Source organism: Podarcis bocagei (genome assembly GCF_964188305.1).
Source record: "Podarcis bocagei genome assembly, chromosome: 5".
Taxonomy (NCBI): Eukaryota; Metazoa; Chordata; class Lepidosauria; order Squamata; family Lacertidae; genus Podarcis; species Podarcis bocagei.
The window spans coordinates 7,316,360-7,340,221 of NC_138129.1; the positions used below are offsets into that span (position 1 = coordinate 7,316,360).

Sequence of the window (23,862 nt, forward strand, 5' to 3'; positions counted from 1 at the left end):
TAGACTAGTTAGCTGGGGTGTGAATAATTTTTGGACTTTTTCTTGCTGTTTTTATAAATTCCATTCTTTATTTCACTTTTGGCTATTCTTGTAATCCATTTTTTATTTTTAAAAAGGGGGGGAGAGAGAAAGAACAGACATTGGAGAATCAACTGCTGTTAAATCCGCATGGTGATAAGTTCTATTGCCTTAATGACAACCCTTTTTGCCCTTGCAATACAGCTGTGGCTTGCCCTAGCGAGGCTGGAAACGTACGAGAACGCCCGCAAAGTCTTGAACAAGGCCCGTGAGAACATTCCGACAGACAGGCACATCTGGATCACAGCTGCCAAACTTGAGGAGGCCAACGGGAACACTCAGATGGTGGAGAAGATCATTGACCGAGCCATCACCTCCTTAAGGGCCAACGGGGTGGAAATAAACCGGGAGCAATGGATTCAGGTACTGCTTTGGATTGTCTCTTTGGAAACCCTATTTAAGAATGACCTCGTTTTTCACCGTAACATGTGCTCAAGGTGGATGCTGTGGGTATAGCTCGAGGGGCATTCAGTAGATCTCACCATAGGTCTGAGTGTCTCCCATTTTGTCTACGAAAGCTCAGACAGGAATAAATGTATCGGACCTTAAGGTATTCCAGACTGGCATCTGCCAAAGATGGATAGAGTGGGAAAAGGCAGGAGAAATCCCAGATGCTTTCCAGGAGTAACTGTGGTGAGATACAGGGAGTGCTGTGGAAGAGGAGAGGTAGATTTTGTTTTAATAATAATAATAATAATAATAATAAATTTTATTTATATCCCACCCTCCCCAGCTGAAGCCGGGCTCAGGGCGGCTAACAACAATCAAATAATCAGTCAAATAATCACACAATCTAAAAATATTTCATTATAAAAATTAATTAAATCAAATTGATGGCAACCAATTAAGCAAAATTCTGAGCAGGTTGCCAGAGGAGGGAGTCAGGCTGCGCCCTGACCAAAAGCCTGGCGGAACAACTCTTAGTTTTAAAAAAGAGGCTATAATCCTATCTACACTTGACTTCCGGTCGGTGCCAGCGCTTAATGGCGGTCCTAGCTCCGAGCTCCGGAGAAGGACTGCTTCGCAAGTTCGGGTCTTACCCGCTACGGCAAGCGGGGGACCCCTAAAATCCCAGGCGCTGAAGCCTGAGAACAAGGAGACTCGGTGGGCACCTTCGCGCCCCCCGGTACCGTGAAAGAGCCTTTTTAAAGGCTACGGATCGACATCGGGAGTGAGCGCGGTGCTGAGAGTCGCTACCCAGCCTGCGAAGTGAAGCCGCGTCGCCATAAGCGGAGAGCGCCGATTCCTTCCTGAAAAGAAATTTGGACTGATTCCCCGTGAGTAAGAACTGAAAATAACCGGGACTCTTTCAATTTTAAAAATTGGGCTAAAAACGGGGGAGATTTAAACAAAGGAAGTCTGCCTCCCCCCGACTGCATGAAAGCGAAAGCAACGGAGCTCTAAACCTGCATCCGTTTAAATCCGTCCTTTGATCAGCTAAACCGGACATTTAAACCTTTGATCTCCCCTCTAGCAAGCAGGGCAGAGGGGAGGCGAATCTGACCATTAACTGCATGACTTATATGGAGGAAAAAAAACCTCTGCTGTCTCATCTGTTTGAAAGTACGAAACGGTCTGCCTTCTTAGTACACTGAACTGACTTTTCCCTGTGAAGTGATACTTTGATACAAAGTTTCCACACTGCCTGACTATTGCATATTATAAGAAGAAACAGTATAAATTGGGCAACTGTGGCAATTTGAAGTTATAAGTATTTAGCAACATTGACTTTGACTGTGTTAATCTCCCTTTTTCTTACTTTTTGGACTGTCTCCTTTGTTTTGGTATTTGGAAATTTTGCTCTATGGCCATTTTGATTTGCTCCCTCTAGAGGATAAAGTAAAGTTCGGCACGGCTTAAGACAGTGGAATTTTCCAAGGGAGAACAAATCCCGTGGGAATTGACCTTGACATGAGTGGCCCACAAGAAGAGATAGTCACAAGAGCCAAGATCAAGCAACAACAGCAACAACAACAGTTGCAGCTGCAACAGGCAAAGAAAAGAGGCTCAATCTCAGGCGCAACAGCCGGATCAGCAGGAACAACAGGTCAAGACAAAGGAGCAGCCGTTTCTATGGAAGCTGTGACAGAGGCCCTGCTTAAGATAAACCAAACCCTGGAGTCTTTGACAAAACAGACTTCAGAGAACACACAAAAATTAACAGAAATATCAGCAAGATTAAACCAGAATACAGAATCTATAAATAGATTGGTAGAGGAGAACGCCACCACGCGCCAAATTGCCGAGGAGGCCAAAGCCACTGCCGGAGAGACACAGGAGAAGCTAGAGCCGCTTGCCAAGAAGGTCTATGAGCATGATGCAACTTTGGCCTTGTGGGAGTTACAGAGGAAAGAGAGAAATTTAAAATTAAGACTGATTCCGGAGAATGAAAGAGACAACCTTGTGGAATACTTGACACGGGAGTTTGCGGATTGCTGGGACCTTGAGGAAGACGAATTTAAAATTACGACTGCCTTCAGATTGGGTAAAAAGCAAGATAGAAAGACACCGAGAGACTGTTTGATTACACTCAGATCCAAGGAGGAAAGAGACAAAATATTAGGATTACACTTTGAAAAGGCCCTGCAAATTGGAAATTCAGCTGTACAGATCTTCAAAGACATCCCAAAATACATTTTGGATTTAAGAAACTTTTACAAGGACTTGGTTCTCTTGCTAAAGAAGAACACTATTCGCTTTAGGTGGGAGTTTCCACAAGGACTGTCATTTGACTACAAGGCAAAGAAAGTGAAAATAAAGACAATTCAAGATAAAGACAAATTTTTGGCAAGATACCAGGAGGATTTACAGAAGGGGACTGTGGACGTACTTGCAGAACAGAGGAGAGCACTGGACATCCTGAATCTCTCGTTTGGACAAAAACCACCACCATCAGAAGAAGAGCAACAACTTGGAGCTGTTGGAGGAGCCTTAAGAAAATAACAAGATGGCTCTGCAATTCCTTAGTTGGAATTGTAATGGGCTCAATGGGCCTTTGAAGAGAAGACAAGTATTTCATATATTGAATAAAGAACAATTGGACTTGATATGCTTACAAGAAACTCACATAACCAGAGCCCACAGGAGATTACTTTCAAATAAAAGGCTAGGACAAGAATTTATTTCATCAGACAAAGTTAAGAAGAGAGGAGTTGTAATATATGTGAAGGAGAAATGGGCTCCAAAAATGATATTCAAAGATGAACAAGGGAGATATCTGGCTGTGGAGATACAAGTACAAGGAGAAAAATTCTTAGTTGTTGGAATTTATGCACCAAATGAAGGCAAATCCGACTTCTTTAAGAGACTTCATGAAACTTTGATGGACTATTTGGATTACAATATGATAATTATGGGAGACATGAATGGCGTGGTCTCCACTAATATGGACAAGGCACAAAGACTTACAGTCACCAAAGAAGGGAGACTCCCTAAGACTTTCTTTGAAATGACTGAAAATATGGACTTGATAGATATTTGGAGAACAAGGAACCCTCTGGAGAGAGAGGGAACCTTTTTCTCCCAAGCAATGATGACCTGGACCAGAATTGACCAAATCTGGGTTACTAGTGGAATGGCCCCAAAGATTAAGAAAGTGGAAATCTGCCCAAAAACTTGCTCCGACCATAACGCCGTGAAGATGGAGATGAAACTCACAATATCTGGTCAATTTAGATGGAGAATGAATGACACCCTCTTTCGAGATAAGGAGATTCTCACGAAGGCCCAAAAGACTCTAAAAGACTATTTTGAAATAAATTTGAGGACCGACGTGGAGAAAAGAGTGATCTGGGACGCAAGTAAAGCGGTGATGAGAGGATTCTTGATTCAACAAAACTCAATAAAGAGGAGAAAACAAAATGAGAAAAAAGAGAAGATTCTGGAAATGATAAAAGAAGGAGAGAGGAAATTAAGAACAAAACCAAAGTCTCAGGACATTTTAAGAGAGATCAAATTATATCAAACACAATATATGGAATTGATGAACCAAGAGATTGAATGGAAGATAAGGCAAATGAAGCAAAAGACTTTTGAATCAGCAAATAAATGTGGCAAACTTTTGGCATGGCAACTGAAGAAAAGGCAGAAACTAAATACAGTTACAAGCCTGGAGGTGGATGGAAAGAATATATCTAAACCCAATGAAATTAGAAATTGCTTTTTAAGTTATTTTAAAAAACTCTACACTCAAGGCCCGCAAAATGAAGAAGATATAGACAAATTCCTTGGAAAATATGGACTACAAAATATCTCTCATCAAAGTAAGATGGACTTGAACCAGAGAATCTCAGAACAAGAGATAGAGGCTGCCATTCAGAATATGCAACTGGGCAAATCTCCGGGACCAGATGGACTGACTTCCAGATACTACAAATCGTTGAAGGAATGGTTGACTCAACCATTAAGAGAAGTTTGTAATGAGATCCTTGAAGGAAAAAGGGCACCTGAATCGTGGAAAGAGGCATATATTTCACTCATACCAAAGTCAGAGACTGAAAAGACCCAACTCAAGAACTACCGCCCAATATCATTGCTCAATGTGGATTACAAAATTTTTGCAGACATTTTGGCAAAAAGACTTAAAAGAGTTTTGATGGAGATGATTCATAAGGACCAAGCAGGCTTTCTCCCTAAAAGACACCTGGCAGACAATGTAAGGAATGTTATAGACATTCTGGAAAAGCTAGAGGTGAATATAAACACTAAAGCAGTATTGATCTTTGTGGACGCGGAGAAAGCCTTCGACAATATTTCTTGGAGTTTTATGAAGAAGAATCTTCATAGGATGGGGGTAGGCCGGGGTTTTGAGAATGGTATGGCTGCAATATACTCTGAACAAAAAGCCAAACTGATTGTAAATAATGTTGTGACTGAGGAGCTTAAGATAGAAAAAGGAACACGACAGGGGTGCCCGATTTCCCCATTACTCTTTATTTCAGTTCTGGAGGTGTTGCTGAATATGATAAGAAATGACCAGCAGGTTAAAGGTGTGCAGGTCGGAGCTAAACATTACAAGTTAAGAGCGTTCGCAGATGACTTAGTATTGACTTTGCAAGAGCCAAACACTAGTACGAAAAAGGTATTAGAAATAATACAACAGTTTGGCCAGGTAGCTGGATTTAAGTTGAACAAGCTAAAAACCAAAGTTTTAGGGAAAAACCTAACAGATATGGAAAAGGAGAAATTTCAAGAGGAAACAGGTTTGACTGTGGTCAAGAAGGTCAAATATCTAGGGGTTTATCTAACATCCAAGAATCAGAATTTGTATAAGGACAATTATGAAAAATGTTGGTCAGAAATTAAAAAAGATTTAGAAATATGGTCAAATTTGAAACTGTCAATGTTAGGCCGAATTGCAGTAATTAAAATGAATGTATTGCCTAGAATGCTATTTTTGTTTCAGACCTTGCAGATTATTGATAAAATGGAATGTTTTAAGAGGTGGCACAAAGATATCTCGAAATTTGTCTGGCAGGGCAAAAAGCCCTGAATTAAATTTAAAATATTGACAGATGCTAAAGAAAGAGGGGGTTTTGCCCTGCCGGACCTAAAATTGTATTATGAGGCAGCAGCTTTTTGCTGGCTCAAAGAATGGATGCTCCTCGAGAATACAGACATCTTGGATCTGGAAGGTTTCAATAATGCTTTTGGTTGGCATGCATATCTTTGGTATGATAAAGTTAATAGTGCCTTCAAAAATCACATTGTCAGAAAAGCATTGTTTAATGTTTGGATAAGATATAAAGATCTATTGGAAAACAAAACCCCTAGATGGGTGTCACCAGTGGAGGCTAAAGCAGTGAAAAAACTCAATATGGAGGTCGGATGGCCGAAGTATTGGGAAATTTTAGAACAGGATGGAGATAAGTTCAAATTACAAAGTCAGGAGAAATTGAAGCATAAAGTGGAAAATTGGTTCCAATATCGTCAAATAATGGAATTTTTTAAACAGGACAGGAAAGTCGGCTTCCAGGTGGAAAAATCAAAATTAGAAACCGAATTGTTAGAACCCAATACTAAGAATTTATCTAGAATGTACAACTTGTTGTTGAAATGGAACACACAGGATGAAACAGTTAAATCGGCTATGATTAAGTGGGCTCAGGATGTTGGACATAACATTATGTCAGCTGACTGGGAATGGTTATGGAACACCGGTATAAAATTTACGGCATGTAATGCCTTAAAGGAAAACATCATGAAAATGGTATACAGGTGGTACATGACCCCAGTCAAGCTGGCAAAAATCTATCATTTGCCCGATAACAAATGTTGGAAGTGTAAAGAGACTGAAGGTACCTTTTATCACCTTTGGTGGACATGCCCGAAGATTAAGGCCTTCTGGGAAATGATCTATAATGAAATGAAAAAGGTACTTAAATGTACCTTTTCTAAAAAACCAGAGGCCTTCCTCTTGGGCATTGTCGGCCAATTGGTGACAAAGAAAGATAGAGCTTTTTTCATGTATGCCACAACAGCAGCAAGAATACTCATCGCAAAGTATTGGAAGACACAAGACCTACCCACTTTGGAAGAATGGCAGATGAAAGTGATGGACTACATGACATTGGCCGAGATGACAGGCAGAATCCGTGACCAACGAAAAGAGACGGTAGAAGAAGAATGGAGAAAATTTAAAAGCTATCTTAAGGACTACTATAAACTTAATGAATGTTAAAATGTCGTAGTTTCCAGAAACAAAGGGGTACAGGGACATAAGGTCAGAGTGTAAGAGAGGACTAAGATGATAGAGATTGGAAAGTAATAATTGGGAGTTGCTAGTTGAACTATGGACATTGGGATGCAGAGAGGGGGGGTATGGGGAAGTCCTAGAAAGGAGGTTTATGAAAATATGTTTGAAACTATACGTGTATGTTTGTCATTTTTAATGTTTGTCTGTTTTTTCTCAAAAATGTTGTAAAACCAATAAAAATTTTATAAAAAAAAAAAATATAATCCTATCTACACTTACCTGGGAGGAAGCTCCACCGAATACAGCAGGAGTTTAAAAAAAAAATAAAATTATTCAAACTTTTCAACGTAAAGGTAAAGGACCCTGACAGTTAAGTCCAGTTGCAAATGACTCTGGGGTTGCAGCGCTCATCTCGCTTTACTGGCCGAGGGAGCCAACATTTGTCCGCAGACAGTTTTCCAAGTCATGTGGCCAGCATGACTAAGCTGCTTCTGGCGAAACCAGAGCAGCGCACGGAAACACCGTTTAGCACATCAAAGTGCAAGTAGATAAATAGGTACCACTATGGCGGAAAAGTAAACTTTTCAACATACAATACTATAAAAACTGGCTGTTGCTTCACTGTCGAGTCCCGAATTTCCCGTGCCCGGCATGAATTGTAGTGATGTTGCTTCTAGGATGCAGAGGAGTGTGATAAAGCTGGGAGTGTGGCGACATGCCAGGCAATCATGAGAGCCGTGATTGGGATCGGGATTGAGGAAGAGGACCGGAAGCACACCTGGATGGAAGATGCCGACAGTGTAAGTTCAGATCCCAAGTGCAAAAGTTTGCTAACCCTGGATCAGCTGCCTAATGTATGGTACTGATGGGTCAGGATAGTGAATCTAGAGAGGTGAGTGGTGTGGGCTTTCTAGGATCGGTGGCTGGTGGTAACTTTATTTCTCCACGCTGTGCTGGCCTGCATCTGAGCCTCCCTGAAGGCCATGGTGCTAGCTAATAAAAACTGACTCCACTGGTATTCTGATGTGTGCAAAAGCTCTGGTCCACAGCTGTATTTTGTGGAACTTGACTGCGTAACCTCGTGCAAATACAGTGGTACCCCGCAAGACGAATGCCTCGCAAGACGGAAAACCCGCAAGACGAAAGGGTTTTCTGTTTTGGAGGCGCTTCGCAAGACGAATTTCCCTATGGGCTTGCTTCGCAAGACGAAAGCCCATAGGGAAATCTCCGGGGACCTGTTTTAAATTGCTGGCGGTCGGGAGCAAAGACTTTCGCCCACAGCCGGCCTTCAGAAGAGGTCCTGGACCCCTTCTGAAGGCCGGCGGGGGGCAAAAGTCTTTGCTCCCCCCCCCGCCTGCCTTCCCGGGACAGCGGAGACTTCTCCGCTGCCCCGGGCGATCTTAAAATGCTGGCGGGCGGGAGCGAAGCGGCAGCGAACGCTTCGCTCCCGCCCGCCAGCATTTTAAGATCGCCCGGGACAGCAGAGACTTCGCTCCCGCCCGCCAGCATTTTAAAATCGCCCCGGGACAGCAGGGGCTTTTAAAATGCTGGCGGTCGGCAGCAAAGCCCTCCTGTCCCCGGAGCTTGCGGGGCGGGAGGTGGGAAGAAGGGCTTTTCTTCCCACCGCCAGCCTTCAGAACAGCCTTCTGAAGGCTGGCAGTGGGAAGAAAAGCCCTTGTTCCCCCCCCCCCCAGCCTTCAGAAGAGGTCGGGGGACAGACTGTCCCCGGACCTGGTCTGAAGGCGGTTTCCCTAGGAACGCATTAATTGATTTTCAATGCATTCCTATGGGAAACCATGCTTCGCAAGACGAAAAACTCGCAAGAAGAAAAAACTTGCGGAACGAATTAATTTCGGCTTGCGAGGCACCACTGTATGTTTAAGAAGCGTTTCTCATTTCTTAACCTAGAGGGCTCTTTTGTTATGCATACTCTCTCACACATTGACCTATTTTGAGCACAGCATCAACTGCCTCATCGCAACCAATTCCAAGTGTCTGGATTCCAAAAAAGCAACTTGAGATGTGACTACATGCCCTTCTGTGAAGTCCTTGTAAAGAGGAGATTTGCTACATTCTCCTTTCTCGTGGGTTTTGCATTGCGGCTATTGCATCCAATTTTAGGGCAAATCGCAAGGCGATACTGCTTCTTAGTCTGGGCAATGATCAGCATGATGAGAGTGATCCATGATCACTCTGAATTATTAAACTGGACTGGAATCCACACACATGCATACAAGGTGGGGGAAATCAACCCTCTTTACCACTCTAGATTCATCTGGTTGACAGAGAAACTAATACACAGAAATCCCTTTTGTTGAGTATGTACACACAAAAGTCATGAAAAGACAGATACATAAACGTTGACCAACTTTGCTCTTTGTCGCAGAAGCCCCAATAGTTTTGTGTTCTCGTGTTCCCACAGTGCGTCGCTCACAATGCGCTTGAGTGCGCCCGGGCAATCTATGCCTACGCCTTACAAGTCTTCCCCAGCAAGAAAAGTGTGTGGTTGCGAGCAGCCTATTTCGAAAAGAATCATGGAACCAGGTACGTCACATTCGTGGTCCTGCTTGATCCCAGTTCATCATGATGGTCACTTTTGCAGGGTGTGTGTTTGCTTTCACCTGTTGCATCTTGGGAGGGGAAACCCCTTTTGTAGATAGGCCTATCCCATTTAAGGAAGAAGATCTCTGAAATATCCTTCCATGATCCTTCTCGTAGGATTTGTCAGGGAACTGCCATCAGAACGGGGGGGGGGGGGGGGCAGAGGGACAGTTGTGTTACAGGGAGCCTCCGAAAATCTTGCGAAGCAGTTCCTCTTCAGGTGATGAGTGATGAGGAAAACCCCACCTCTAGTGGGGAAGAGGTGAAAGGACCAGAGGATGCTGGTGGGAGCCTCGGCACCACTTCTGGCAAAGCCGGCCAGGAGAGAAGCACGCCCCCTCCGTCGCCCACCCTGCGCAGAAGTCTAAAGTGCAAAGAGGGAAGGAGAAGGCTGGGCGTAACGAAGGCTTTTATGCTGGAGGAGGTCCAGGAAACAGGCACTCCCAGATTCTGCTAGCGATTGAGGCAGACATGAACTTTCGGGTTCTGCACTGTAAACAGTTTGCACCTAAATAAAACCGGTGAAAGAGAGGTCGGAGTCCTGCCTGGTTACTCGTGAGCAGCCACCCTTGCCATCTGACAGATTCATTTTTTAAAGAAGTATTGGTTACTGTGATCCGCAATATATTAAGTAGATGGCTTGAAAGATGCTTATCGACAGTGTCTTCTGGAAAATGCAAGCTATCCTTGCTCTGTTTCTTATTACTCACCTTCTCCACTTATGTAATGAGCCACATTGGAGAGTGTTTTCCAGAAGCTGATTTTGTGGTTTTAAGTGGGCAGCGGTTTGTGTCGTGGTACAGCGTTTCCTACAACCTCCTTGATGAAATAAGTGAGGGAAGGTTATGGCTCTGGGCTCTTGTGACGGTAGCACTGGCTAATACTGGCTGACAATACGCGCAGCTCAGCGTTCTGGGTCACTGGTGCTCTTGTTTGTCCCTGCAGGGAATCCTTGGAGGCTCTCCTGCAGAGGGCCGTGGCTCACTGCCCCAAAGCCGAAGTCCTCTGGCTCATGGGAGCCAAATCGAAATGGCTTGCTGGAGACGTCCCTGCCGCCAGGAGTATCTTGGCTTTGGCTTTCCAGGTGAGTGTGCATCTCTTTTCGTGGCCTTCGCTGTCTCCATTATCATGGGGACAAGACGTGATGCTACAAGCAAGAAGTGTTCTCTGCGTTGAGGGTTTGTATTTTGTCCCATGACAACGAAATGCAGCGGGATCCTATAGCTGAAATTTCTTAATCACCAGAATCCAGATAATCCACTATGTGCCCTTCGTATTTGAATAAAATGTTGGCTGTAATACCCTGACTTTTCTTTACCCAATATTTTGGTCTTTTCGTTAAGTCTCTTGGAAACTTGGATAAAAGATTAAGCATATTGCTTAATCTTTATCGCAAGTGCTTCAGCCCTGAGCAGCCTTTCTCAGTGACTGCCTTTTGCAAGAAACAGTTGAATTTTAAAGATTTATATATCTCCCTTCAGTGGAGCATGCAGAGTGCTTTAGAAAAACGAGATAAAGATACAAAAAATAAAAAAATGCATTAAAAGCTCTGGGGGAATGAAAAATGCTTGATACCTAACAGATTATTGTGTTGGCAGCAGGTGGGCCTCTGGGAAGTCAGTTCCACATGCAGAGTGCCACCATGTTTTAGCATTTCCTGCAGCGTTACAGGGATGAAGGTAGCCTTGCCAAAAGGTCAACACCATTTTTTTTGAGGGTTGGGCCTGTCACTCAGGACATGGGAGAACTTTAATTTCTTCTCCATTTTACACAAGCATCTGTGCTTGATCACTTTGAGGAGATTCTTGCTGACCCCAAGCAAGTGGCTGTTTTCAGGTCTGCACCAGTGCTGCCTGTACATCTCGATGAACTTGTTTGCGCTATTAGAAATTGCACCTGCCCACTTCTCTCTTCTAGTGTGGCAAAGGCCACGGCATCAGGGGACTGAGCCTGGATTTTGCGTGGTTTTCTGTGCCAGAACTGGTGATCAGAAGCCAGTAGTGAACATATTTCATACTCTGCTGCTCATAGGCAAACTGCCAGCCGGATTGTTTTATTTGAAGAGCCCTGTTTTGAGTGCGCTAATGAATTCTCAGGATTGACAGACAAATATTTCTGAGTAGTCATTTGCTTGTTTAAATGCCTTTGTTTAAAAGCACTTTGCCTGGAGGGAAAGTGCCTGAGCCAGCAGCAGCTCGCTTTGAGGTTCCCAAGGAAGGAACCCGAAGGAAGTGTGAAAAAGAAAGAGGGTTTGCTTTTTTGCTGGCCTGGTCAGACAAGGAAAGTCCACAGTGCTGCCTCCACTGCTCCCATTGGAAAGAGGAGGTTGGCATCGCTGTCTTGTCCCATTTGAAGGAAAAGTGATGTAAGTTGAGTGGGGCCATAAAACAGAGAGCCATGCGTCTATGACTCCACCCCCATCGTTCTGCCCGGACACTGAGGTCCAGCACCAAGGACCTTCTGGCACTTACCTCACTGCGAGAAGCCAAGTTACAGGGAACCAGGCAGAGGGCCTTCTCAGTAGTGGTGCCCGCCCTGTGGAACGCCCTCCCACCAGATGTCAAAGAGAACAACAACTACCAGACTTCTAGAAGACATCTGAAGGCAGCCCTGTTCAGGGAAGCTTTTAATGTTTACTGTATTTTAATATTTTGTTGGAAGCAGCCCAGAGTGGCTGGGGAAGCCGGATGGACGGGGTATAAATAATAAATTATTATTATTATTATTATTATTATTATTATTATTATTATTATTATTACTCTGTGTGTCTCCTTGATGAGGCCTGTCATGTTTTGCAAATCATTATTAGGAAAATTACATGTTTCTTAATTTTTGTAAAATTGTGTGTGTGTGGTGGCCCCACATTTCTTTCTCTCTCTCTCTCTCTCTCACTCACTCACACTGGGAGGAGTGGTGGGATATTGGCACGAGAAATAAATAAATAAACCCCGTGTTTGGTGAGTGTGCCATTTCAGCACTGTAGCTCATCCATCAGAGATCCATTGGCAGCTTCCACTGAGCAAATCAGAAGGTGGTATCTGATTCCTGAACTGCCAACAGGACTGTGTAGTGTTGGGCTTTCATGCACCACACTCTGTGAAGAACATGAATTGCTACCTCTAATGGAATAGAGCAAGAACAGGGCTGGTGGATCTCGAAGAAGCAACATCCTTTTAACGCCCACCACTGCTTTCCTTTACGTATATTTGTCTGCCCTTCTGTTATTATTCAGGCCAACCCGAACAGCGAGGAGATTTGGCTGGCTGCTGTGAAGTTGGAATCTGAAAATAACGAATACGAAAGAGCAAGGAGGTTGTTGGCCAAGGCTCGTAGCAGTGCCCCAACAGCCAGGGTAAGCCATGCGTAGCTCTGAGGGTATTTCAGCATTGAAACTACCACCCAGGTCCCAGTGAATGTATGAAACCACCTTTACAGACCTGGACACATTTCTCTGTCTAGTCTAATGGTGATGGTTTGAGCAAAGGGTCTTTTTCCAATCCTTCATCCTTAAAGTCCTTCAACTGGAGGTGCTGGGGATTGAGCCTGTGACATATTACAAGGGGAAGCATCCGCTCTGGGACCAGTTACAGTCTGGGTCTTTTCAGTAGTTTTGTTTGAGTTGCTTTTTAATATTTTAAACATCTTGCTTCCCAAGTGTTCATTGTCCAGTAGAATCTCGATTAAATCGGTTGAAATGAGCAACCAAACAGTACAAAAACTTACCGTATTTTTCGATCTATAAGACGCACCAGACGCACCTAGTTTTTGGAGGAGGAAAACCAAGAAAAAAAAATATATTCTGAATCTCAGAAGCCAGAACAGCAAGAGGGATCGCTGCGCAGTGAAAGCAGCAATCCCTCTTGCTGTTCTGGCTTCTGGGATAGCTGCGCAGCCTGCATTCGCTTCATAAGACGCGCACACATTTCCCCTTACTTTTTAGGAGGGAAAAAGTGAGTCTTATAGAGCAAAAAATACGGTATTTATGGGGCATAATAGCTCACGCAAGCTGTGGGTGTGTTTGGACTGGAATACGTGTGGTCTGGCTGTGACAGTCTTTGAGATGATCTCCCTTCCCCTCACCTTCATCCTCTTAGGTCTTCATGAAGTCTGTCAAACTCGAGTGGGTTCTTGGGAACATTGCTGCAGCTCAGGAGCTCTGCGAGGAAGCGCTGAAGCACTACGAAGACTTCCCTAAGCTGTGGATGATGAAGGGGCAAATAGAGGAGCAGGAGGAACTGATAGAAAAAGCCCGAGATGCCTATAACCAAGGGGTAAGGGCACAACCTGCTTCCTTTTCCTCTTCCCCACCTCTTCCTCATTCCTTGGGGAGAAGGTGGAAAGCTCCTGCAGTAGCCTCTGCAGTCGAGCATCCCGGTGGAAAGCCAAACAGGGGCATCAGAGGTCAGGCTCCTGGCTCAGACCATTGCAGCCTGCATCAACCTTGCAGTCGGTGTCAACGTTTTATCAGGCATGCCAGCAGCTCTTCTCTCACTCCCACCCCAGTAATTCTTGCATGCTTTTGCGTTACTGTTTGGCTCGGACAGATGTTGTCCGTGAGGATTAATGAGTTGTTCCGGGAAAGTGACTGACTAGCGAGGCTGCTCTTAAGTATCTGATCGATAAACCAGGCTCTCTATAGACGTGCCCAGATTGGACTTGTTAACGGGAACAGTTGCCTAAGGACAAATAAATTCTTGTTTCCCCCACCCCCATTCCATGATGGTGCAGAGATAATTCCTCCTGCAATGAAAAAGAGTCCAATCCAATAAATACAGTTTGTGGTCACAGGTCTTTTCAGCAACCGAAGTGTCTGTGGCTACAATTATGTGCACAGTTGTGGCTTCTTGAGTAAGGCTTTATTCGCTTCCAAACAGCTGAAGAAATGCCCTGGTTCCATACCCCTTTGGCTGCTGTTGTCCAGGCTGGAGGAGAAGGTCGGTCAGCTCACCCGAGCCAGAGCCATCTTGGAGAAGTCTCGCTTAAAGAATCCAAAGAACCAAGACTTGTGGTGAGCCTATGGAGAGTCCGTGTCTTTTATTTCTTAGAAATCTCCTGCAGCTTTGCTAACCTTGAAACGTCGTGCTCTTCCCTCCCGCAGGTTGGAATCCGTGCGATTAGAATACAGAGCTGGACTGAAGAACATCGCCAATACGCTGATGGCCAAGGCTCTGCAAGAGTGTCCCAACTCAGGTGACAGAGGGGTCGTTTCTCTTTCGCGTGTTGGCCTTTACTTAACCTTTGAGTTGACTTCTTTTAAAAACACAACCCTCTCAATTAGCATCACAGCTTTAGGCCAGCTGACACTAAAGCAAGCTCAATGTGCCCGCCCTTCATACTGTGTGAGGCCCCCCCCTCACATGATATCTGTCTGCAGTTTATACTTCCATATCATCCTTTCCTCTGTCCTGGCCATTAGGACAGTCATACAGTGTGAGCCAGTGTGGTGTAGTGGTTAAGAGCGGTAGTCTCGTAATCTGGTGAACCGGGTTCGATTCCCCGCTCCTCCACATGCAGCTGCTGGGTGATCTTGGGCCAGTTACACTTCTTTGAAGTCTCTCAGCCCCACTCACCTCACAGAGTGTTTGTTGTGGGGGCGGAAGGGAAAGGAGAATGTTAGCCGCTTTGAGACTCCTGAAGGGGAGTGATAAAGCAGGATATCAAATCCAAACTCCTCTTCTTCTTCTTCTTCTTCTTCTTCTTCTTCTTCTTCTTCTTCTTCTTCTTCTTCTGTGGTTATTCCCTCAATGCCAATAGATATTGGGCAGTCCATGGGTTTGAACTCTGACATTGCCATGCCTCTTTCTGGTCCACTAAGCCCCAGTCTACCTAGGCCTCATTCTCCTTCGAAACTCATCAGACGTCTACCAGATGGTGCATGTTTCAGTTTCCTGACACATCTCCCTCTGGAGGCTTGTACTCAGTCTTGTTTGCTTATCTCTGAAGAGATGAGAGCTGATGCTTGAGAGAGGCTCTGTGTGGGTCTATCTGTGGCAGTTAAAATTCTCTATGGGTGGTCCTAATGAATGGCTGGCTTGCCCACACCAAAAGTGCCCAGAGCAACCTTAACACTTATCTTCCATGCCAAGCCGCCTCCTATGGAGAAAGAGCCCTCCTTTGATACTAAGCAAATAAAGAGATTGAAAACGGTCAGCTCAGCCCACCGGGGCTTATTTCTTAGTCCTTGAATGTTGAGAAATGAATGCAGTGACTGAAAAAATGTTCTTTTGTAGTAATCACCGGGATGTTAAAAAAAAATTCTTTTTTATCTACGTAGTAATTAAATGAAGGAAGGGGCTGATTTGGGGAGGGTGGGTTGGTTGCAGATGTAGGATATAAAGCCCTTTAAAACAGGCAAACTCGGCGCTCCAGATGTTTTGGGACTACAATTCCCATTATCCCTAGCTAACAGGACCAGTGGTCAGAGATGATGGGAATTGTAGTCTGGCGGGCAGGTTTGCCTATGCCTGCTTTAAAACAAAGAGTTGTGAAAGCACATCTGTGTAGGTCTCCTTTGCAAGATTCAGGTGTGCTGCTGGAGCTCATACTGGCTATCCAGATGGGGGGGGGGTGGCCACAATACAAACCAAGCCCCTCCCAGCCCACATGGGATATTTCCCCCTCAGCCCAACCCCAAATGGGCAGCTTGCCTGTGTTGCTTCCTTCCACAAAACAGGGTGTCATGCTCCGAGTTGCTGGATTTCACGGTTTGCTATTTGGATTCCCCCCCCCCCTTGTTATGTGTTGATTTTTGACTTCCCTTGGGTCAGACCTCTGGTCCACCTAGCTCAGTATTGTCCACAGTGCTTGGCAGCAGCTCTCCAGGGTTTCGGTCAGGGAATCTCCCAGCCCTACCTGAAGATGGCAAGTGTTGAACCTCTGACCTTCTACATGCAAAGCAAATTCTCTGCCACTGAATTACGGCCCTTCCCCCAAGTTTATTTCTTTTCGTCTTTCTCTCTCCCCCCCTCCCCCCTTGAACCCAACACCAAAGATTAAAACTTGCCTATGATAACTTTTTTTTAAAAAAAGTCAAGTATGGAAAAACAGCAATAAAACTCAAAACTCAAGCTTGTTAGAAAGCACAGGGGAAAAAGAGTCAAAACAAAATTTAGGCCAAACAGTTCTTGTAACTGCAGAGGTTTAATCAAGAGGGCAGCTGGGGAAAGACCTTTTGGGGCAAGGCGTTTTGCACCACAGTCGCAGAAATGGCTCCCCAGGTGGTGCAGAGCTGCTATGCTAGCTTCCTGGCAGGTACAAAGGGTCACTGTTGCTTACCTGGGGGAATGAGCTGGTGGGGAAGTCAGCGCAGTGCTTGAGTGTTGCATTGGCTGTTCCAGTGTGGTTGCATCACACCAACCTCCCCATCACCAGCCCAACCTCCCCTCCCCAGTAAGCAACAGCTGTTCACCCAATAATAACAACAACAACAATAATAATAATAATAATAATAATAATAATAATAATAATAATAATAATAAATTTTATTTATACCCCACCGTCCCCAACCAAGACCGAGCTCAGGGCAGCTAACACCCGATATAAAAACAAATTGATTGAAATACAACTTAAAAACAAGATTAAAATACAACATTAAAATACAGCCTCATTTCAATGGAAACTCAAATCAAAAACATTTTTCGGGATGAAAACGTCAAGTCTTCACCAAGGCTAACTTTCCAGACTGGTCCTACATGGGTCAGAAAAAAAGCCAGGGAAGTCCCCAAATAGGAGTTCCATCACAGGAGGGGAAAGGAAAAAAGAAAGGGGGGGGAGGGAATCAAATTGATTCCAAGCCAAAGGCCAGGCGGAACAACTCTGTCTTACAGGCCCTGCGGAAAGAAATCAGATCCTGCAGGGCCCTGGTCTCATGAGACAGAGCGTGCCACCAGGCCAGAGCCAGTGTTGAAAAGGCCCTGGCTCTAGTTGAGGCTAATCTGACTTCCTTAGGGCCCGGGACGTCTAAGGTGTTGCTATTTATGGACCTTAAGGTCCTCTGTGGGGCATACCGGGAGAGGCGGTCCCATAGGTACGAGGGTCTTAGGCTGTGAAGGGCCTACTGGTAAGCTCACGTTTCAGCTCCACTCCACCTGGCGAGGTTGCTTCTGAGCAGGGCAGGGACATGCAAAAGGTACAGGTGAGAAGCATCATTCAGAAGCACACTGTTCAGTTTGGGGATCTCAGCAATCTAATCCCTTCTGTTTGTGTTGCCATTATTAGCATCTGCAGAGGTTTTAGTCTTCAGAGAGATGCAGAAGTACCGAGCATCTGCTGACAGCAAATGTATGCAAAACTACCTAAATTAAAACGCTGGAGTCTTTTTTTGTGTGTGGGAGCCTCCTGGCTAGAAGGTTATTATACCTGCTCTGAGTAAGCAATAGCAGCTTGCCATTGTCTGTTACCTGGTGCGACTTCAACCTTCTTTGACTTTTAGGAATCCTGTGGTCGGAAGCAATCTTCCTAGAGGCAAGACCCCAGAGGAAGACCAAGAGTGTGGACGCTTTGAAGAAATGTGAGCACGACCCCCACGTCCTCCTTGCTGTGGCCAAGTGAGTAACGGCGTCTGCTTTGCAATCTGACTTGCAGGGTTTGTAAAGCCTTCTTTGGATAAGAAAAGTCTGGGATCCTAAGTAGTTCAGAAAGATGAGGTCCCCCTTGGTGGACTTTGCTTAAAGGCTGAGCGATCAAGAAGTTGCATGAAGTTAGGAGCGGTCAGCACATGCTCTGCACAGCTCTTCTTCCCCTTTTCCTTTCATACTCCCCATTTCTGGAGAAAACATTTCCCATTTTTAAAGACTTGTGGTAAATCACAAAAATTATGTGTTGGGTTAAAAACAATCAGTAAACATTGTACAAATCCCAGATCTCCAGCTTGAGCAGCTTTTAATAAGTTGAAGCAAACCGCATATGATTTGATTTTGATGCATATGCTGGAGTGGCTGACATTGGCTTATTTATTTACTTACTTACCGTATTTTTCGCCCTATAAGACGCACTTTTCCCCCTCCAAAAATGAAGGGGAAATGTGTGTGCATCCTATGGGGCGAATGCAGGCTTTCGCTGAAGCCTGGAGAGCGAGGGGGGTCGGTGCGCACCGACCCCTCTCGCTCTCCAGGCTTCAGGAAGCTATCCGCTAGCCGCGGGAGACCCAGCTCTCCCAGGGCTAGCGGAGACCTTGCCGGCACCCAGAAGCTTGGGGCGCGCTGAGCTCCGCACGCCCCAAGCTTCGGGCTTAGCACAGCGCACCTGGGGGGGAAAATAATTTTTCCCCCTTTATTTCCCCCCAAAAAACTAGGCGTGTCCTATGGGCCGGTGCGTCCTGTGGGGCGAAAAATACGGTACTTTCTTACTTATTTAATTCCATAAAATTTATACACTGCTTGACTGTAAAAAACAAACAAACACAGAATTGAAGTGATTTACAGAGAGGTAAAACAGTAAATTCACAACCCTGCTTGAAAATGAGCAAAAGTTTAAATATTAAAACAGGTTAAAATTGCCTCAGCTGTCTAAGCAACTTGGTAGGCTTGTCTAACAGGAATTCTTTTAGCACATTTGTCAGCCATTATCAAGTACTGCAATGGCTTTGAAACTGTGTTCTGAGAATATCGGAGTTTTCCTTGAATGGAAAATGAGTAGAGGTGGACACAGTCTTCTCACAAGGGCAGCTTGCCCTCCTGATATTCCCCTGTTAACGCACTAGGGAGCATTGGCTGTGCTCTACCATGCTCTCCCTATACAGACCCAACAGACCTGGCCAGAATTGCCCCATGGGGCTGGAGCATTTGCCCCTCGGAACCGCCTGCAGTTTGCACGCGTTCTGCTACAGACACTCAGGAGTGGAGTTGTTTAGTACACGACCCGATCAGCACTACTAATTTGTTATGATATGTTAAATTTGCTCAAGGTTTACTTGGCTGTACGTGTATCTTTGAAATGATTCCACCACCCCAACTTTGTTAACTTAAAAAATCCCAGGACAGATGGATTAAAGATAGCAAAAGGGTTAGAAAATTGCACGAATGGAGATAGAAATTTTCAAAACCACTGGAATGCTTGGCTTGGAGAGTCTAAACTCCAAGACAAATGGGTAGGTTCCTGAGAGATTTCAGGGTAAATGAGGAGTTCATGTAGTTCTCTACAAAAACCGTCTAGCTTTTGCTGGTCATCTAAGCAATGTTTCATTGCCCTAGTGACCTGTGTCCCTGCCCTGTAATACGGTGCAACCCATCATAATCCATGGGCTTTCAAATGACTTCCAAGAGAATCAGGTGTGAATCTTACAGGTAGTGTTTCTTTCCTCTATCAGCCACAATCCAAAGCCGCAATCATGCAGCTCAGACTTGCAGGCAACCTTTCTATCAAATCACAGCAACTGAGATTTGTTGGTCTTGACTGAGCCTGTCTTTTGATGTGCATAAATTGACCCCTGTCACAACAAAACGAAACAAAAGCCAGTGCAGCTGGTTCATTGGGGGACAAATCTTAAACGGGCACAAGCAGATTTTTAGAACATGCAGGCTGAAAAGCTCTGGAATTAAGCATAGCCCTTAGTTCTCCCTCCACAGCTGTGCCTGGCTGCTTCCCAGGTGGATTTTCCGTAGTTAACAGCTGTGCTCTGTTGGAGAAGGGGATCTCATTTGGTTGCAGACTTCAGCATTGTACACAGTCCACCAAGCATGTCTCTTGACGCAGCTCCCATTCATTTCCACGGGGCACGCACAGGAACCACTTCTGCGGCACTGTGCCCATCGTTCGTTCGATCGGCAATCTAAACAGTCTTCCATTTCCTAATCCCCCTGCCTGTTGGCAGCAGGCCGAGTTAGGTCTGTTTGTGTGTTTGCGGCAGAGTTGGGGCACCTATTGCCCTCCTAGTATTATTGGGCTTTCAGCTACTGTCAGTTTTGGCCATGCTGGCTGCGGCTGATAAATATTGGGGTCCCGGCAGCATTTGGAGGGTCGCTCTTTCTCTATCCCTCGTTGATGGGACTGCTGTGCAGGTGTTGAATGGACTGCTGCAGGGTGGATGAGCATTGCACAAATAAACTAAAGAGGGTCCTTTCTGGCTCGGCTAGAGGTGATTTACTGCTTTCCCTGTAGTGACTCATCTTTTAAAAGGCAGCTTAGCATTTGCATTTTATCTCCTTGCAAAGGCCAATATAATATTCTGAAGAGCATTCCAAAAGTTGTTTCCTCTGCTTAGGCTGTGTGACTAGATACTGGTCAAGGCAAATGCCCCCATGCATAATGTGTTATCAGAATGGTGTTGCTGGTCTCCCCAGCTCACCTACTTCTTTAACTCTCTTTCCTCCATAGGTTGTTCTGGAGTGAACGTAAAATAACCAAGGCTCGTGAGTGGTTCCATCGGACAGTGAAGATCGATTCTGACCTAGGGGATGCCTGGGCTTTCTTCTACAAATTCGAGCTTCAGCATGGCACAGAGGTAACTTCAAGGGATCTGCCAATCTTTAATTGGACCCACTGAGGAGATTTTGCTGATTTGGGGCACCTCAGTTTCCTGCTACTTTCCCTTTCCAAGTCTGCAAAAGTTGAGGCTGAGCAGGATTCCATGTTTCTTGGGAAGGCACTTCAGTGATCTTCTGGGGAGGGTGAGCAAGGACCTCATGGGAGTTCCTTCACCTGCTCCATATCTCTCCCCTTGGACAGGGCCTGCCTTTCTCGAAAGAGCACTTCTTGATGGATGTCACTCTCTTCCTTTCAAGTGTTTCAGCCGTTCTCTGGCAAAGGCCTTTTTTAAAAAGGACATGCTGGGCAATGTACCTGCTGCTTCATACGTGGAAGCAGGGTGCAGTACTCCCAGCCTGTGGTTCCACAACTCCTTGGGCTGATCTCAGGGCATCCCCTTTGCAACGGTGAGCTTTTCCATTGGCCCCAACACTGCCAGTCATTTCAGCAACTGAATGCACATGGCTGAGGACTGTGGAATTCTTAGAGAGGGATGGATTGGCCTTCCCAGCCCAGTGAAACTGAACACACATAATAGGGCAGAGTTTAGGAAGAAACATGTGCTTCCTTCTAAGCAGCAGTCCTAAATGCACATACCGGTGATTGAGCCTCACAGAGTACAGTGGGACTTTTCTGAGTAAAGATATCTAGAATTTCACTGTTCTTGGGGATCCTTCTGGACGTCAATGTTTAAAGCTGACTCTTCTGCTGTTTTCTCCCTGCAGGAGCAGCAAGAGGAGGTGAGGAAGCGTTGTGAAAACGCAGAGCCGCGCCACGGAGAGCTGTGGTGTGAGGTCTCCAAGGACATCAACAACTGGCAGAGCAAGATTGGGGAGATCCTGGTGCTGGTGGCGGCCAAGATAAAGAACACCTTCTAGAGGGGAGAAGAGGCTTTGTTGAGCCATGCCGTGGCCTCTTTGCTTGGCTTCCCCCCCCTTGGACTTCGTCCCCTCAGGCTATGGCTCCTGGAAGGAGTCTGGAGGGCAGAGAAAAGGGGGTGATTTTTCCCCCCTGGTCAGCTTCAAAAGGAAAGCCAGCCCTCCCCCAAGCGCTTCTTAATGAGCAAAATAACAATTGTGTAGGGAGAGAGCTTTATTTACCACCTTGGCCATCCTGAAGCATGAATAGTGGGAACCTTAGCCTGTCAGCTGGCAAGCATTTTATTTCACTCTACCTGGACTCCACCTGGTGTGTTACCTCTGAAAAGCAACTGAGCCTTTTTAGTTTTCCAATACTCAGTTTGTCTTACTGTGTCCTCGATGAAAGTGACTCCTAGCTGTTTAGGGCATGGCAGCCTGCGGAACACAAACAGTGAAATATAACCTGTTTTCAAACAAGTTTAGCTGTCCTGGTGTTCCACAAGGGGGATTCTCTCTGACAGAGAATGTTAGGGATCTTTAAGGAAAGTCTAAGACCTTTTCCGGAGTTTTCAGAGATTCTTGTGTGGGAAGCTATGATGTTAAAACCAGTTCAGGTTTGCTGCGTAGATGTGACCCCATCGAGGCCTGAAATGCCATGATTGCTCAAAGACCCACAGATGGCAGTAGAAAGGCAAAAGTTGAAAAGGTTGACTTCAGGATGAGACCTGTTTGGAGCTCAGTGGGGTTAGGACAGAACTTCAACAAAATGCCTTTAGCTACATTAAAGTAGAGAGACTATTTTGTCAATTATTAAATTTCTCTCTCCGGAATTAAGACATGCCATCTTTCTTAAGAGAAAGGTATCACAGGAGTAGAACAGCAGTTGAAAATAGACTTTGCAGTCCACATGCTTAACCATAGAAGTCGGTGGCATAAGGCTGGAAAAGCAAGAAGGAAACCCCTTTCCATGTCAAACAGAAGAGGCAGCTTTTTGGGAGGACAGAGTTGGGTCGGCGAGGTCTGTGGGTTGTACACAAAGCCCAGCAGGAATGTCACCTGCACACGTCCCAATGAAATGAATGGGTGCAACACAATTGTCCCAGCAGGTATGTGTGAACCTCCCATTCATTTCACTGGAACTTGGATAAATATGTCCCAGTGATGGACGTGTGTGGCTGCCTTGGATGAAAGCCTTTTTTCATGTAGATGGATTTTTTAAAAAATAAATCCCAGCTTGAGTCCCTCCCACAACACACCAAAGCTTTCCCATCCCCAGATGAAATGATCCAGCATCTCTGACACCATTTCTTTTCCCAAAACGTCTTCTGTGTTAAGATATATCTTGTGTGTTTCTGGATGAAACCTTGGTTGGTTTTTTTAAAAAAACATGAACCAATGATGGTTGTACATAGTAAGGAGCTGTAAAATACAATCCTGTTTCGTTTTGTGATACTTTTTTTGACTCTGATCTTTACTGTGTGTGAGAGATGAGTGCGATTGTTTGGAGTTGACAAAAAAAACGTAGGTGGGAGTGGAGGCAGAGTGCTTACTATAGGAAAACCTCTAAAGTGGTAAACCCCTAAAGTAGTGATGGGGGGAGAGGGCATGGATGTTCAGACATTCAGTAGACTAGCCTTTTCCAATGTCTTGCCGTCAAGATGTTTTAGACTGAAACGTGCGTCACCCCCAACCATGGAAGGCCCCAGGCTGGGAGATCCATCACTTGAAAATACAGCAGGAGTAGCCCATGTCATGCCTTTCAGATGGGAGATGTTGTCCAGCGATATCCGAAGGTCGCCACATAAGTTTCCCCAACAAATGCCATGGGGCTCTGAGACCAGTCACAACTTCTAATGTTTCCAGGTTTCCCTTCTACATTCAGAAATGGCATGGGGAGAGGGTAGGGGCTAAGGCTAAAGCCGCCCCATTCTCAATTCTTCAATATGATCTCTGTGCAGGCACTCACGAAAGAACCTGCATAGGAATCTTCAGAGCCTAAAGGTGTTTGGCAACTTGGTCCGCCCTCAATGTCTAGTGTGTGTGCCTTTAGAGGCGGACGCCCAGTTTGCCTGGTTCAGCCATGTGTATAATACTAAGAACATCATTTCTTTTGGTGATCTCCAAGTGAACTGGGCCCGTGTTGTCTGTCTCTCTCTTCTTTTCTCA

The 23,862-nt window shown here is 45.3% G+C and overlaps 1 protein-coding gene across 1 annotated transcript in view; it reads left to right on the forward strand.

The window, feature by feature from the left end:
• The window catches only part of PRPF6 (pre-mRNA processing factor 6), a 41,478-nt gene extending 18,330 nt beyond the window's left edge, over window positions 1–23,148 (forward strand). The window contains exons 11-21 of the mRNA XM_081196084.1: window positions 223–441; window positions 7,450–7,572; window positions 9,195–9,316; window positions 10,319–10,457; window positions 12,606–12,725; window positions 13,468–13,644; window positions 14,248–14,381; window positions 14,472–14,563; window positions 17,805–17,919; window positions 20,687–20,813; window positions 21,562–23,148. Coding sequence (XP_081052210.1) covers window positions 223–441; window positions 7,450–7,572; window positions 9,195–9,316; window positions 10,319–10,457; window positions 12,606–12,725; window positions 13,468–13,644; window positions 14,248–14,381; window positions 14,472–14,563; window positions 17,805–17,919; window positions 20,687–20,813; window positions 21,562–21,714 — 1,521 coding nt within the window. The 3' untranslated portion in view covers window positions 21,715–23,148. The remainder of the gene's footprint in view (window positions 1–222; window positions 442–7,449; window positions 7,573–9,194; window positions 9,317–10,318; window positions 10,458–12,605; window positions 12,726–13,467; window positions 13,645–14,247; window positions 14,382–14,471; window positions 14,564–17,804; window positions 17,920–20,686; window positions 20,814–21,561) is intronic.
• The last annotated feature ends 714 nt before the right edge of the window (window positions 23,149–23,862 follow it).